This window comes from Doryrhamphus excisus, linkage group LG10, assembly GCF_037039965.1.
Source record: "Doryrhamphus excisus strain RoL-2023G ecotype Guam linkage group LG10, RoL_Dexc_Guam_v1.1, whole genome shotgun sequence".
NCBI classification, from domain to species: domain Eukaryota; kingdom Metazoa; phylum Chordata; class Actinopteri; order Syngnathiformes; family Syngnathidae; genus Doryrhamphus; species Doryrhamphus excisus.
This window is the reverse complement of record NC_136366.1, coordinates 9,871,961-9,887,904: the sequence shown is the minus strand read 5'-3', so window position 1 is coordinate 9,887,904 and position 15,944 is coordinate 9,871,961. Positions and strand designations below refer to the sequence as shown.

At 43.6% G+C, this 15,944-nt stretch overlaps 1 protein-coding gene and 1 long non-coding RNA gene across 5 annotated transcripts in view; both read left to right on the top strand.

Moving 5' to 3' along the window:
* Positions 1 to 6,580, top strand: part of LOC144901071 (uncharacterized) — a 31,855-nt gene extending 25,275 nt beyond the window's left edge. The window contains exon 4 of the long non-coding RNA XR_013629258.1: positions 6,494 to 6,580. This is a non-coding gene — a long non-coding RNA (uncharacterized LOC144901071). The remainder of the gene's footprint in view (positions 1 to 6,493) is intronic.
* A 12-nt stretch (positions 6,581 to 6,592) lies between these two features.
* Positions 6,593 to 15,944, top strand: part of lamc3 (laminin, gamma 3) — a 72,002-nt gene continuing 62,650 nt past the window's right edge. For 2 of the 4 annotated variants that reach the window (XM_058064274.2, XM_058064271.2), the window contains exons 1-2: positions 6,593 to 6,621; positions 10,621 to 11,292. In XM_058064274.2, the coding sequence (XP_057920257.2) occupies positions 10,752 to 11,292 (541 nt within the window). In that variant the 5' untranslated portion in view covers positions 6,593 to 6,621; positions 10,621 to 10,751. Of the gene's footprint in view, positions 6,622 to 10,617; positions 11,293 to 15,944 lie in introns of all 4 variants that reach the window. The other 2 variants (XM_058064275.2, XM_058064272.2) reach the window with 2 other exon arrangements.

Genomic DNA, 15,944 nt, shown 5'->3' with positions numbered 1-15,944 from the left:
CGCTTTGAGCTCGCCGGGGAAACGTCAGTCATTTTAAAGTTGCCAGTCAAAAAGCCAGCTGACTTGTGATGGCGCGTCAGTGAGGGTGCCGGTCATTTATCACACGTGTAGAATGGCCAGACGACCATCAGGTCAAGCTTGCAAAGACATCTTTAGCATGAAGTCCTCATCTCCTCAAGGGGAGCATTGATTGCAGAGCTGGAGGAGGGGTGGGGTAATGGAGGGGGGGGGGGGGTGAGACCCGGGTGGTGCGTGCATCCAAAGGCATAGAGTCACATTCATTAAGCACTGAGGAGGAGCAGACAGGCAGACCAGCACTCCTTTCCATAAATCAATACGCCGCTCTCATGCCTTTACTGCCACGTAGAAATAAGCCTGGGCTACTTTTTGCTTGGAGGTGTTTAGGGGGGGGGGCTGGTTTGCTTTACTAGGTAATGCACGGCCCCCCATGTGTAAAGCAAACAGGTGACACCAATGAATGCTGCTTCTTTTTGGGAATTCACCAGGAGATGTGCACAAATGTTATTGGACGCACTTCATAATTTACTTCAGGGGTGTCCAAAGTGCAGCCCAGGGGCCATTTGTGGCCTGCGAGTGATTCATTCATTCATTCTTTTTCTACCGCTTATCCTCACGAGAGTGCTGGAGCCTATCCCAGCTGTCTTAAGGTGAGAGGCGGACTGGTGGTCAGCCAATCACAGGGCACATATAGACAAACAACCATTCACACTCACATTCATACCTATGGACAATTTGGAAAAGCTTTGGGACACCCCTGCTTTAGTTCGTACTTGGTTTATGCCTCTGATGCCATCTTGGTGCTTTCCAAGTTGTGCGTTGGTGTCGTTGGTGTCGTCTCGGGCGTAATCTCAGTGAACCGCAGCATTCTGATGACTTAGCTTCCTTGGTTGTGTGTGATCAATTCCAAAGACTTATTGGAGCTGGGACTAATCAATGTGCTACATCAGTCAAATGTTGATCCAAAACCAGAGGAGAAGGTTGGACGAGTCACATACAGACTGGAAATGATGTACTCCAAGCTGACCAATCACAGCTCTTCCAGTCGTTGTCACCGAGATATGAGGAGGTTAGATTTTGTGTGGCGGGAGGCTGAAGGCAACATGTTAGCAAAGCCATCCTCCGATGTTGAATAAGTGTTGTCGTTTGAACCCCTCCCTCCCAGTCTCGTCCATATGCCCCCCCCCCCCCCTTTCCCGTTCTCATGGATCGCTCTCATCTCCATGTAGCCTCGGGTCTGCTTCATCTCTCCCCTCTGCTGACTTTTAAATGAGCGGCGCGCCCAGTGGAGGTATCGCTAACTGCATTACGCCGAGACCGCTGACCTCAGGGTGCGGCCTGGCGTGTGCGTGTAGATTAACAACATGCGTGGGAGGACAAAAGTGGCGTACAGCCGAGGTTGAATTTGCACACCACAAGCGTCACGCTGTTGTCGTTCCTCTCGGGTGGGTAAGATTCATAGTCCCACAGGTGCATACGATTATAGAAAACAAACCATCATAAATGATGACGTCATAGACGAGCGATGGCAGGTGGCAGGGAGACAAAAAGGGAGCGTGCGGTGTGATTAATGGACGGCCTTGCAGAAAGCAAGGTGTGCTTGAATAAGGCAAGGATGTTTCATGTTTATCTGTCACAAAGCACATTACCAACGCTAGCGCTTAGGCAACGAGATAATCATCTTTTTCTTTTTTTTTTTTTTTTTTTTTTACCCCCTCAGTTTTCCTCAGGAATTCCAATAAGGCTACATGTGGAGCTCGGAAAGAGCCATTTTGGTGGCTGCTGGAGCCGTGCATCATCGCGGGCGGTGGGGAGAGCAGTAATTACAGCCATAGGACACAACCAGATGGAAGTTCATTTCCGCCACTGAAAGGAAAATAAATCCCAACGGGAAGTCATAAGATAAAAAGTCTAAATTATGAAATGAAGTCAACATTACAAGGCCAAAAAAAAAAATCTACATTGTGAGATAAAAAAATTCTATTATGAGATAAAGTATCAAAATTTTGACCAAGTGCAGAAGGCAACACATGCAGAGTTTGTATCTCGTAATTTCAGCTTTTTATCTCGTCATTGTTTTCTCCTCATTGATCTTTTTCCCCTCTGACTTTTGATCTTGTAATTTTGACTTTTGATCTCATAATTATGACTATCACTAATTTTGACTTTTTAACTCATGACTTTCTAACACACCCTCCCCGCATAATTCCCTCATAGTTCCCTCTCTTAATATTGTGACTTTTTAGCACTAATTTGGAATTTTTTATCTCATAACTCAGTTTCAACTTCTAATAATTGACCTTTTTCCCCTCATAATTGACTTATCTTGTAATTTTTATTTTTTTATCCCATAATTATGACTTCCCTATCTTATAATTATGACTGTCACAAATTCTGACTTTTTATCTCATAATTACATCTTGAAATTTTGACTCTCATAACTCAATTTCAACTTCTAATAATTGTTTTCTCGTAATTTACATTTTTCCCCCCTTAATTGATTTTTTATCTTGTAAATTTGACTTTTAGCTCATAATTATGACTTCCCTATCTTATATCACTAATTTTGACTAATATTTTGTTCTTTATTTCAACTTCTCATAATAATGGCTGTTCTATCTTAGAATTATGGCTTATGACTCATTTTGACTTTTTATCTCATAATTTTTACTTTAAATCATGACTTTATTTTGTAATTATGACTTCCCTGTTTTATGAATTTTTAGCAATAATTTCAACTTTTTATTCCATGATTATGACTTTTTATGACTCAAAATATTACGAAAACAAAATAAACAAATATACATTTAAACAGCAAAAATGGATTTATACCATTAGGTATAATGGTTTCCACCAAAACATCACATGGTTTTTCTATTGAAATATAACTTGCTAGCATATCTACACTTACAAAATTGGCTTACAAAATACCATTTTTGCATCCTGTCATTTTCCACCATGTGGCCCTCAGTTTGGACACCCCTGTGCGAGCTGGCTGTGGAATTCTTTTCTTTTTTTTTTCCTTCAAGCGATGTAATTCGCTTGAATGTGGTCTCGACTTGGTCTCTGTTGACGCGGTCTTGACTGCAATGTTGCTTTGGATCTTGACATGCAGCAGCGGGAAGAAAACACCTACCTTCCCCATCAGTATTCCCGTCACTGTTCATGTGGAGGATGCACTCAGGGTAGAGTTAACATGAATTAAACATGCAGAAAGTTCAGGTGATTCACAACTTTTTTTTTTCCCGGGTGCAATTAAAATATTCATATGCAGTTGGGTTGGCTTCTTTCCAATTTCGCCTTTGTACGTGTTTGCATTCAGAGAACGTGGTCGGGACAGTGTGACTTTCCAGTAATCAAGGTTATTATTTGGTAATTACTGGAACACCCTCTGGGCAGCTGGAGGAGTTCTTGGGCTCCTCGGAGAGCTCCTTGTCTTGTCAGCTAAAGAGACTAAGAACACATTTGTTTGAGGAATGGTCGGACACCCCCGAAGCTATTGTTTGTGTTCTGCACCGAGAACCTCTTGCATAATTGTTTCATAAACGCCCTCGGTATTCCGCATCATCACATATATTGAATAAGCAAACCCCGCTGTCTCCTTCATGTTGCTCCACTCCCTATCATAATTACAGTAACGCCATCGTGGGCAAAGTGGCAGGAAGGGGTGGCGTCAATGTTTGAAGAGATGCTGAGAAAATGCTTTTTCAGGAGTGCAAAACTTCCAGCTTAAAAATGAGCCGTGTCCACGCCGTGCCAGGCGCAAATGAAAAGCAGAAATGACAGTTTAAAAATTCAAATGTGAGGCTTGCAGCCAGGCTGTGTGGTGCATGTAAACCAAGACAATGAAGGGATTAATATGCTGACTGATTGCTCAATCTGTCTTTTGGCTCTCCAAAGCCGTTTTCAGACCTACAGTCAACTAATTATAAAACCAAAAGGGTGATGCAGAAGAAAAGCCGTTGAATTCATGCAGGCGGGGGTGGCGGAAAGGGGGGAGGGGGGTGGTGGAGTTCTGGGAAGTTGGGAGGAAAATACATGGTTTGATCTCTGCATTCTATGCTATGGTTTATTTGTTTCAGACATACTGGATAAGGTACACGTGGGGCATCAAGCGGTCACGTTTGCATAATTCAGCATGTCTATTAAACCTCACTTTGTCCCCACATTGGTTTGCAATTCCACACGGAACCACATGCTAATGTGCTAACACTGGCAATAGTGATTGACTTGTTGCGCCATTCCTACGGGAGGACAACTTCCAACTTAAAGTTCTCCCACCAGCTGGTAGAGCGTCCCGGTCTGAACCTAAACCGAACCTAAAAATGACCGACCTCAATGTGCTTCTTGGCCTTTGCTCTTCAACGTGAGGCAGCATTTGGCCTTGCAAAACCAAGCAAACAAAAAGCTATTGGACAAGACAATACTTGCAGTCAAATAACTGTATCATAACCCCCCCCCCCCCCCCCTCATTATGCTCATATTCCGCTTTTTTAAAACTCCAATATTACCCCAGGGTTACTCCTTTTCTAATTGGAACATTGGGTCATGTATACGGGGACGTATTGGGACATCCCCATCCAAAGGAATACTGATTTGTGTTCTCCGTGTGTTCCATTCAAAAGGAATCTTGGGTCTTTGACAGGAAGTATTGAATTTGAAAACATGGCGGCACGCAAAACTGCACTTTTTTGGAGCGAGGAGGAAACCAACCATCTCAATGTGGGGGAAGACCGAAAAAGACGGATGTTTATAGACGGTCAGGTTGTTATACGCATAGGAAATGGCCATCGTGTCATGCTGGCTCCGTGCATCAAGGCATTGTCCGTGCATGGCTGTTTTGATCGAGATATCCAGATTGTTTACAATTACCATGTATACAGGAATGATCCTATCTGCTCAGGCATGTAAACGTGTTATTCCGAATGTTTCAGAAACCGGAATGTCAACTTTAATCGGAATATCGACTGCATGTAAACGTTGTGTATGTTATTTCTGAAGTAAAAAAGTAGTAACTCCGGTTATTTGCGTCCATACCAAAACACATGAGTAGATTTTTCTCCAAATTTGCACATTTTGAAAACATTAATTTTTAGTGCCAGATAGCTGCGAGCTGGTGTGGATGATAAGCCTAATCATGGAAAAATAACCCGCCCACTACATGAGGACAGGACCTTGGTCGATTTCATCTGTAGTTTGTAGCTTCAATAGAGTAAATCGGTTAGGCCCATACCAGAGGTGTGCAAACTGCGGCCCGCGGGCAACATCATGCCCACCAAGTCCTTTTTTTTTTTTTTAAACCTTAAAAATAGAAACTGTAGCCGGCAACATGACTTGCAGTGCAATTGCCGCACGCTTGAGAATCACCGTAATGACACACACCACGCGCAATAAATACTTAGTCTTTGACTTAAATTATTCACAAGCGCATCTGCTCACAGGACATTTTCTTCACGAACAGTTTCTAAATCATTCCCCCTCATGCTGATACGCTCATGTCTCACACGTCAGAGTAAATATGCGGGTAGGATATAAAAGTATACAAAGCGCTGCAAAGTGACGTGCGCCGCATTGAGCAGTGGAGTAACTCAAATGTACCGCAGATGTGTGGACTCAATCATGTTCAAACATTAGCACAATTACTGTTATCACTCAATGTGGGCAGACATGAAGAAAATGATGTCAACAAATAAAATGTCACATAAGCAAGCACGGTAATGAAAGTGTAATCATGTGACTGTCCTCCCAAAGCAGGGTTACATTTCTTTATCAAGTACATTGTAACGCTTACCCATTGGGGTCATTACTTTAATGAATAGGATTTCCATTTAGGTGTGGAGGGGATCTGCTTTGGGGGCTGCAGGATTGGGTCTCGGCTTTTCGCTAACTTCATTGGGCCGTGATCTTCAACTCTCGCTGGATCGGTGAGTGTGAAGCGGCTGGGAGGAGAATCAGCAACTCCAAGTCGGTGTCCATGGTCCTGCCCTAAGTGGGGGGCGAGTTCACGTACCTCAGGGTCTAGTTGGATGGAACGCCGGATCGACAGGCAGTTTGGTGTAGCACTCTGCCATGATGCAAATTGCATCACGTCTCGGTTTGTTTGTTTTGTTTATCAGCAAATAGTCCAACCCAGCAGGACTTGAGGGTTAAAATGAGCGCATAGTGCTAGCACTTTAGCTCGCATACAGCAGCTATGCTAGTGTTGCAGATGTTTATGTCGTCCTGACCCGATGCATTAAAGCTACAGACACAGCAGGGCTCACTAAAAGCACTTTGAAAGTGTTTCAACTCCTGCAGCAAGGCTAACACATTTCCAATACATTAGCAAGGCACCGCTGGAAAAAACCTGAGAAATTAAAACATCCTTTCAAGCGTTTGTTAAAGATGGCCGTATCAATTCACTCCTCAAATTCCAACGTAGGCTTGAGTGTTATTCAGCTGGAACGTTCCCGCTAATGATGTCACGCTCTGTTAGGCCGGCCGAAGGGAGAGCTTGAAGAGGAACTGGGATGACGGCTGATTGGTTCTTTCCCAACCTCTGACGTCTGCGTGGGCTTCATCCGAGTGTTCCCACCATCCAAAGTGGAGGCGGATCAATGCGGGGTAAGGCTAGCTTGATACAATCGTGTTCACGAATCAAGGAAGTATTTAAAACCAGGGCTTTCACGCTCGCGGCGGACACAACGTGGAATGTAAATGTAACACTGCAGAGAAGACCACTTTAGCTTGCTTAAAGGAAGCAGCTTTTTAATTAGTAATTAGGCCGTGTATATCACTAGATAAATACTACTACAATACTTACATTGCTAGCTGGCCCCGCAGTGATCCAATAACCTGCACAATGTGATAACAGGAGTGTAAAAGTGACTCTAGGGGTGTTAGTTCATGTCTAGAGGTCTCTAATGTTAAAGAACATTAACTCATTTGCCGCCAAAGACGTAGTTATACATCTTTTATGTTTGTTTTTGGGTTTTTTTTTTGCGCTCGGCAAGCATCTTCGTATGTTTCTATAAATCCAGGCTGCACAGCGAACAGGATGTTAAAAGCCCTGCAGCTTGGACCAGCTTCATTTTACGCCACTCAAACGTGTGCACACGTACAATTCAGTTACAAATGTGACAATTTGGCCTCGGTGTTTAGATATTTTAGTTAAATACTTTTAGCTAAATTTGTGTCAAAGTGAAATTAATTGAAATGTATCTTCACAAAAAGCAGTTTTTTTCCCTTTATTGTTGAAAACGGATATTTTGCTTACCTATGTTCTTCAGCTGATTACTAAAGAATGTGATAAAACATAATAGTTGAATCTTTCTTTTGCTTATATAGCCCTAGAACACCTGCCGCAATCATCAAAAACGGCCAGTACTGAGTGAGTTAATATACATATATCTTACTTTGCGGAAATACTCTTATCACAGTCGGCTCTGGAAATGTGTTAAAGCACGAGTGTATAACATGTTACCTGTTACCTGACTCTTTTTGTGCTGTAAAAGCATGCTGGGAGTCGTCATGGATCCAGCCACTGAGAGTGCTTTCAGTTTCCCAGCAGTAAACCACATGGAACCACATGGAACATGCGACTATATTGAGACTTTATAATGTGCAACCAAGTCCGCTGTGGCTGCTTGTTCAGGTTTCTGATAACAGATTATTATTATTATTATGATTATTTTAGTGTGAATGCCGCTTTTGATATCCAAACATGGCCTTCGATTAGATGACATGACATGAAACTCACAAATCTGTCATAACTTCCTCAAAGTTGAAGAAGGAGGTAATATTTTCTCCCCGTGATGTTGTTGCCATCTCAAGTACTGTTGTCGGCTCGCCATTTAAACACGATCCAATTAAGTACATGCTGACTGGCGGCTGCCTGTGAATCCAACGTACGATATTTATGCTGTGAGGAAACTAAAAGTGTCAAATTGCTTTGTGAGGTCGCTGAGAACTTTCTCAAAGAAGGTGTGCGGCAATGACGCGTCGGCTGTCGGGCGCTCATTAGCTTGTCAGGTATAGCGGGGGTCTCACGGTGGGGATGTGGCAGCCGTCTAAGTGAAAACGCTGACAGCAACTACATCACATACCCGTCTGAAGGAGCGACTCCACATTGTGCACTCCCGAAAAGGGAGAAAATACAGTACTCCATACCGTCTGGCTGCGGCGAAACAAGCTTCACAAAAGGAAGAAGGGGCAGGTGACGACAGGAAGTGGAGGAATGGTTTGTGTCCCATCATCAAAAAACACGTTTACACAAAACTTTCATTCATTCATTTTCTATCGCTTCTCTTCACAAGGGTCACGGGAGAGGGTGCTGGAGCCTATCCCAGCTGTCTTGGGGCGAGAGGCGGGGTACACCCTGGACTGGTGGCCAGCCAATCACAGGGCACATATAGACAAACAACCATTCACACTCACATTCATACCTATGGACAATTTGGAGTCGCTAATTAACCTAGCATGTTTTTGGAATGTGGGAGGAAACCGGAATACCCGGAGAAAACGGGGAGAATATGCAAACTCAACATGGAGATGCCCGAGGGTGGAATTGAACTCGGGTCTCCTAGCTGTGAGGCCTGCACGCTAACCACTCGGTCGCCATGCAGCCTCCACAAAAATGATCAAGCAACTACTGCAACTTGACTGCTACTACTTTTTTATTACTACACAACTACTGCGACAACACTACTATTTTACTGGTGCTACTATTACCACTAGTAGTACTTTTTACTGCTACATTTTTCCTCTTACTATTACCGTCATTGCTGTTACTAGTACTACTTTTTACTGCTACTACTAATGCTACTAATACTACTTGTTCCCATTAATACTCCTGCAACTGCAATTTTTTACTGCTACTACTACTTTTGGGATAGTACTACATTTGGACTGTGACTCGTTCTACTGCTATTGCTACTACTACTGTTTTTTCTACTATTCTTTTCCTGTTATTAATACTATTACTGCTGCTAATACTACTAGCACTACTTTTTTACTGCTAGTTAATAAAGACACCAAAAGGTACTGATTTTCCAAAATGGCTGCCAGTCAGCATGAATAAACGAGAGCAATGCTGATACACAAATATTTATAAGAGATGTGCAGAAGTTCTCTGTAAATCCCTCGTGGATCATTAACGTTCACCATCCAAAAAAAACGCATCCGTCTTTGTGTTCTTAAGCTAATTGTCTTATTGCCTTTTTGTCTCCTCTTTGTCTCCTTCATGGGCTCATCAGTGCTCAATTCAACATCATTGATCCCTGACAGTTCTTCTGGAGCTTTTGGGATGACTCGCCATTTTAGCAGTAGTTTGTACTTCAGCAAATCCTATGAAATGCCTCCTAAAAGTTTCCAGATTGGGAAAAAGCCATCAGCAAAGGAGTTGCAAAGAAAGCTTCCTTTACATATTCAAAAGAATATGAATAAAAGCAGCGGAATAAACAAACCATCACGTAGAACCAAATAGCTTCATCTTATTTAGGAAGCTTTAAAAAAAAAAAGAAGCACACTTCTAAGCGCAGCTCCGTGTTTTTCTACATCAACTCAAGTTAATGAGCAGAATTGTAGCACGGGAAAGGTGCGGTAAAGCTTTTGGTGAGCAGGTGCACGTTGGAAATGAAGGGGAGATGAACACTCGGAGGGAAAAAAAAACAACAGGTGTGTACAAAAAGACTACTTCCAGCTTGTTTGTGTGTTTATTTTACCTTCATGCTTACAGTTTAAAGACAACTGTTGGGTGGGGGACTCTCAAGCTGGGGTCCGGGTTCCTTAATAAGTAATAATAACAATACGGTTATCGTTATGTTGAAGCTGAACCAATGACATTTGCTTTAAAAGGCTTTAAAACAATTCAGTGGGAATATTACCAGATTGTGTCATTTTAGCGTGGTGACTGGGACAATTTATATCTTATATATTATTTATTTAATTTAAAAATCCTTTACTTAAATAAATATTTATTTTTATATTTAAAAATACATTGATATGTTTTATTAATTTCTTAATTTAATTTACATTTTATTTTTTATTATTTTATGTTCATGTTTTGATTTATATTTTTATGTGTAATTTTATTTATGTATTTTTTATTATTTTATATCCATGTTTTTAATTACATTGTTTGTATTTGTATTTTTAAAATGTATTTTATTAATTTATTAATGTTTGTTTTAATGTTTTAAGGGGGGCACATTAACTGTGACACTGCTGGAGCAGGATTTCTTTACATCCTACATGGTGTATATATTCTTATTCTGTTGACTATATTTGGTAATACAAGTATAAAATGGAAAGGAAATACGCCGTTCCGGAAAAACACAACAAGGAATTGCAACGTGTGAGTCTGTTATGTTATTTTCTCTGATTGTGTCTACTATATTGGGTAATACAAAACATAAAGGTGACTATAGGGGTGTTAGTTCACGTCTGGAGGTCTCTAATAATGTGAAAAAACTTAAGCCATAAGTATACATTTAAATACACGAGGCCTCCTTACAGCCTGAATGAAATACATGTGAGTTCTCAAGGTTTTTCAAAGCGGTTCTGATCTAAAATGATCTTCTCGTACCAGGCTTTGATGTGATTCTTCTTCTTGTTGACCAGCAGATGGAGAAATGTTCACGGTCTAACGTGGCCCCCCCCACCTCCAACCCAGCCGGCCTCCATCCCACCCCGGATCCTCCTCCGCCTGTCTGGGCCCGGCCCTGATGAGAGGCGTGCCTGCAAAGGGGTAACACATGTTGAGGGCTGAGGACCAGAGGAGCTTCTTTCTTCACGGCTGCTATGATTTGGCTCCAAGGTGCTTTTTGTGTATTTTCATCTCAGCATCAAAGTACGCGTTGAGGGTGAAAGTTTGTGTGAAGTGTAGATGTGCAAAGTTTCTGTCCGTGCGATTGAAGCCTCGTGTTGAAATGTTTGTGCATCTGGCCGTGTGGTTTCATCTTCTGGCCCTCCTCCGCCCTCCGGTCGGGGCCTCCATGGACTCCTGCTACGACGAGGAAGGCGCCCCCGGCCGCTGCATGCCCAAGTTTGAGAACGTGGCCTTCAATCGCAGCGTGGAGGCGTCCAACGTATGCGGCTCGCCGCCCGAGGAGTACTGCATGCAGACGGCGTCGATGCGCTCGTGCCACACGTGCGATGCGTCCGACCCGGGATTGAGCCACAGCGCCGCCATGCTGACGGACTTCCACCGGAGCGACGAGCCGACGTGGTGGCAGAGCCAATCCATGCACTTCGCCGTGCAGCATCCCAATTCTGTCAACCTCACGCTCCACCTGGGTAAGAGAACCGTGACACCGCCCCGTTTCACCCCAAACTCATAGAACCTTTGACGCGGTGCAGCAGTCATCCATTAGCAGTGTGACATTTGGCCAGATTCTCACTAAAATATCATGGCAACCTCCTTCCACGAGTCGCATCTCTACCAAGTTCGGTGTTTTGGGTTTTCTTGCACAAGCCTGCTTATGCACAATACGTCCTATCTACCAGAGGTGTCCAAAGTGCGGCCCAGGGGTCATTTACGGCCTGCCGGTGGTCAGAATATTCTGAGAATGGAGATATTACATGAAAAAAACAACTTCCTGTTTTTTATTTCCATAGAATCTCCATGGCTTGGCTAAAAATGGTCAAAGTGGCATCCTTTGAGTTCTCCGTATGCGGCCCTCGCTGGGAAACGCTTGGACACCCCCGGTTTAGACTTTGGCACAGTACTGTAGGTCTACTTTCAGAAGGTTCTGCTCTTCTCTCTGAAATCTCATTTCCTTGTAAAGCGCTTCAAAGCCTCCTAAGCGCGCTACATCCAGGAATAGGAGAGAATTCTCGTACGGACAAAATAATAACAGAATTGAATGCAGATGGTTTGTTGTGGCTGCGCTGATGGGATTTCACGGCAAAGCGCGTTAGCTTCCCTCATGCGTTAGCTTCACTCGCTTTCAGCTTGACTGACGTTTTCACTTTGCCATCCCTCCCTCCCCTCGCTCGGCCACTGGCGTGGACGTCTTTAACGTACAACAGCTGGGCTAAAGCGGGCAGGCCCTCGCTACAGTTGCAGCTCAGCGCTAACCCCCCCCCCCCCCCCCCCCCGACCCCCCTCGCCGTAAAAGACTTTGACACGGACATGGTTTATGGACGGAATGTGCGAGCGTGAAGCCCCGAGGACCCATCTGAGAGTTTTGGAGAGGATTTAAAGTCAATAAGGAGACACCGCGTTGAATTTGACATGCCGAGATGGGATGTTCAACTTCAGCTCAGCACACCAAGGAGAGTACAAACACAACCGGACCGGATATCAGGGTAGGGATGTCTAGTAGTACTAGTAGTGGTGTGCCGTACTACTACATTTGATATCAATCCCATACCAAGTAACTACCAAGAATCTATATCACCCATATACGTTCTTTTTAAAAGTGAAAGTCAATCTGCTTGAAAATATAACCATCTTTCTGACATATTCCTGCTCTCTCTGTGGTATGTCTGGGCTTGCCAAGTACTGGTGGCCGATGTTTGGAATTCTGGACCCCATGAAAAAAAAATCACATTCAGTCCCCAGTGGACGGCTGTGGTCAGCACACCTTAGAATGGAACTGACCCGTTATTGGAACCTGAACTGAGTGAGACCGGGGGTGCCCAAATCTTATGAAATGGTAATGAAAAATAAAAAGTTGCCATTTTGATATTTTGTAAAGCAACACATGAAAATATCAAGAGAAAACTGCAAATAACAAATTAGAAGAATGAAAATGTCCAGTGACGCCTCAAATGGGAGCAGCTGTACCATTACACCAACAGGGACTGTGAACTGTCAATTATTACGGAATCAAGCACGATCTTTCTCTCCTGCCTCAGGCTGACATATCGCTCCATGCACCCCCAGCCCCATGGGCCCCCCCATGGATTGTGGGCCCCTATGCACACAGCGTGTTCTACATGTAGGGAGGGGTTCTCAAATATGCGAAAACAATTTAATTTGAAATGGAATGAATTCTCACTTCCTGCTTTTTGGTGGGCCAAATCTCCGCAGTGGGTCCCTGTCAGCCATGATGGGAAGCGATGGATGGACATGAAATGACACGCAATAAAAATGCCAAAAGGGGGAATTGCTGTATTGCTTCTTCTGGGAGCAGGAAGTGGCTTTGTTGTCTGTAATTTAAGAGCGCTGCCTCGACTGGAGAAAAGTGCGGACCGGTCGGCTGTTGAAAGGAAGTTCTGACAGATGTTCTGTGTTGTCATTTTATGTGTCCACCAATCCATATTGACCTTTGTCCTCACAGCCAAGATAGAGAATACTTTGTCTGCGAAAAGGCCACAAAATGTCCCTTATGGAAACCATGTGACCCATCTGGATTCCAGCAGGGGGTCTCTGACACGGCTGTTGTCTTTTGCCTCTCCAATCCAAACATGGAGAGAGCGAGAGAGAGTTGGGATGATAAACACCGTGGAGGGAGTCTGGCTGCGTGGAGGGGAGCAAACAAAACACAACAAGGGAGGAGGAAGGGAGAAATGTTGGTGAGGAATCGGGGTCAGGTCCCCCCCCCCCCCTGCAAAAACTGGCATCATTGAAGTGTGCAGCTGGTTCTCATTGGGCGCAGTCACAGAAAAGCAACATCCTGTCTCAGATGTACAACAATGATGAAAAGTCTGCCGCCCCCGGCATGACGTTCTCGCCATCGCCTCCATCAGACGCTCCTCCGCTGCGTTTCTTCCTCGCAAAACTTTGAAGTTAAACACGACTGGAGGAGAAATCCGCTCATCCGTGCAGACTCCCCGTCTGAGCTCACAGCAAACACAATTGTAAATATTTAGTCCGCAGCGTTTCCGTTCCTTTTAGTCTGGGTGAGAAGTTCCCAGACTTACAGTACCTTTGAAAGCAGCACATTAATCTATTAGTCCACATTAATAGACAGCTTTACAGATGCCACAAAAAACACTGAACACTTGCTAGACAGGCGGGTTACACATGGATATACAGTATGTATTCAGGACCCCCCGCTGGTTCTTACTTGGGGCCAGTCTGATCAAATGCTGATTATATCCAAGGACTCCACAAAGTACTTGTACCTGTACCGACAACCTCCTGTTGAGAAGGTCATGAAGAGCCCGTGGATTCAGCCTTGACATCCGCATGGCAACAGCGTTCCAGGTTCTTGGAAACGGGATTTTTTGGAAAATGACTTACAGGGTGGGAGAAGACACTGATGGCCATATATGGTCCTTCCGTCATGGACGAGCAAACTGCTACTTTTTGAAAAAGATGATGTCGCCGCCCCGCCCACCCGGTCACCTGACCAGAAGTGATTGGTTGTTCACTGCGTCAAAGTAAAAAAAAACTCAAGTAAAAAAAAAAAAAACTTGGTCAGTACTCAATCCCTACTTGGCACTGTACTTTCATTCTTCATCTCTAAAGTTTGTATGAAGAATGTTTTTTAAATGATTTAAGACTGATATTCATTTATTGGAGAAACATCGCATACAAATCAACATTTTCATGTAAATATGCAGGTTTATCGCTAGTGGTTAATTAGCATTTTCAGACCCTGTGGGCAGATTGATGTTAAGTATAATAACAACAACATTAAGGAATGAATAAATAACATTGCTAAAACAGAAGGCATATTGTTAACTTCCTTTCAGATGTGTATGATAGTATTTACTGTAAGTTGTTGTACAGTGGAACCTCGCTAACAATGTGCAATGTGCTGCAAACAATGAATAACAGCAGTATAAAGGTGACTATAGGGGTGCTATCTCATGTCTACAGGGCTCTGATAGTGTAAAAAAACATGTTTAGAAAGTCCTAAATAGGATTTCTGTGCTCTAATGCTAAGAGTCCACTGGGCCGGCGCCGGTTTGTGCCAGTTCGAGCCATGCAATTTGCTGTGGCGCCTTGTGTCACCAATATGGTGCCGAGTGGCGTGCAGTTGCTCGAAGTGCCTCCCAACTGGCTCATGGTGGCCCGTAATGGCAGCAAGAATATTTCAAAAATGTTTAAAATCTTTGTTGCGCCGATTGCTTGAAGCAAGTGTCCACCAAGTGGAATCAAATGTGGCATACAAACCGCCGATTGGAATCCACTGGAATGTAATGGCGCGAGCCAAGTTGTGCCAATGATGCTAGGAGTCCACTGGGCAGACGCCAGTTGGTGCCAGTTCACGACAAAGATTATGTGATTGGTACGTTGTGGCTTGCTGTAGCGCCGAATAACGACAACATGACGAGCGAACATTAATTCGGCGCAAAAGCGAGCCACTACACGCCAATCACACCATCTTTGGCACCAACGGGCACCAACTGGCGCCGGCCCAGTGGACTCCTAGATCTGTTAACACTGAATCCTATATTACAGGAATTCATTTAACACGGCCACGTCTGGAAGCAATGAACCACGATAAACAATTCGATCCTCTATGTTTATGATGAGCGCACATTAGAGGCGGTCCCAGTGTTCCGATATTTGGTTATGAAATGATTAATACTGGTAAAACGTAAAATAACTATTTACATGGATATGTAGGCAGTGTAATATGTGGTTGAGTTAATTGTTTGTCTCCCTAGCGAGAGGCAGCAGGAAAATTTAATAAAATTCTCAAATAAGGGCATGCCCAGTCCAAGCCAAAGATTGTACACTGTATGTCCTTCATGTATTGTAGTGTAATTTAGCTCTAATCAAGGTGTAAGTTCTATGGAAGTACCACTGCTTTTCCATTTCTATTTCTAATCCATTTCTAATCCTGAGAGTCATTTTGATTGAAATTTTATCCCGTATTTTTCCCAATTTAATAGTCAAGCCCTGAATAATTTGGAATCATATTCGGCTGAAATGAAGCCATACATTGACAATGCCTGAGGTCGCACGGGTCAATAGCCTTCTTTCTTTGTCAGCGGTAGTTGTAATTTTCCATTTGGCTTCCCCGTTGGTAATCACTGATAGCTTG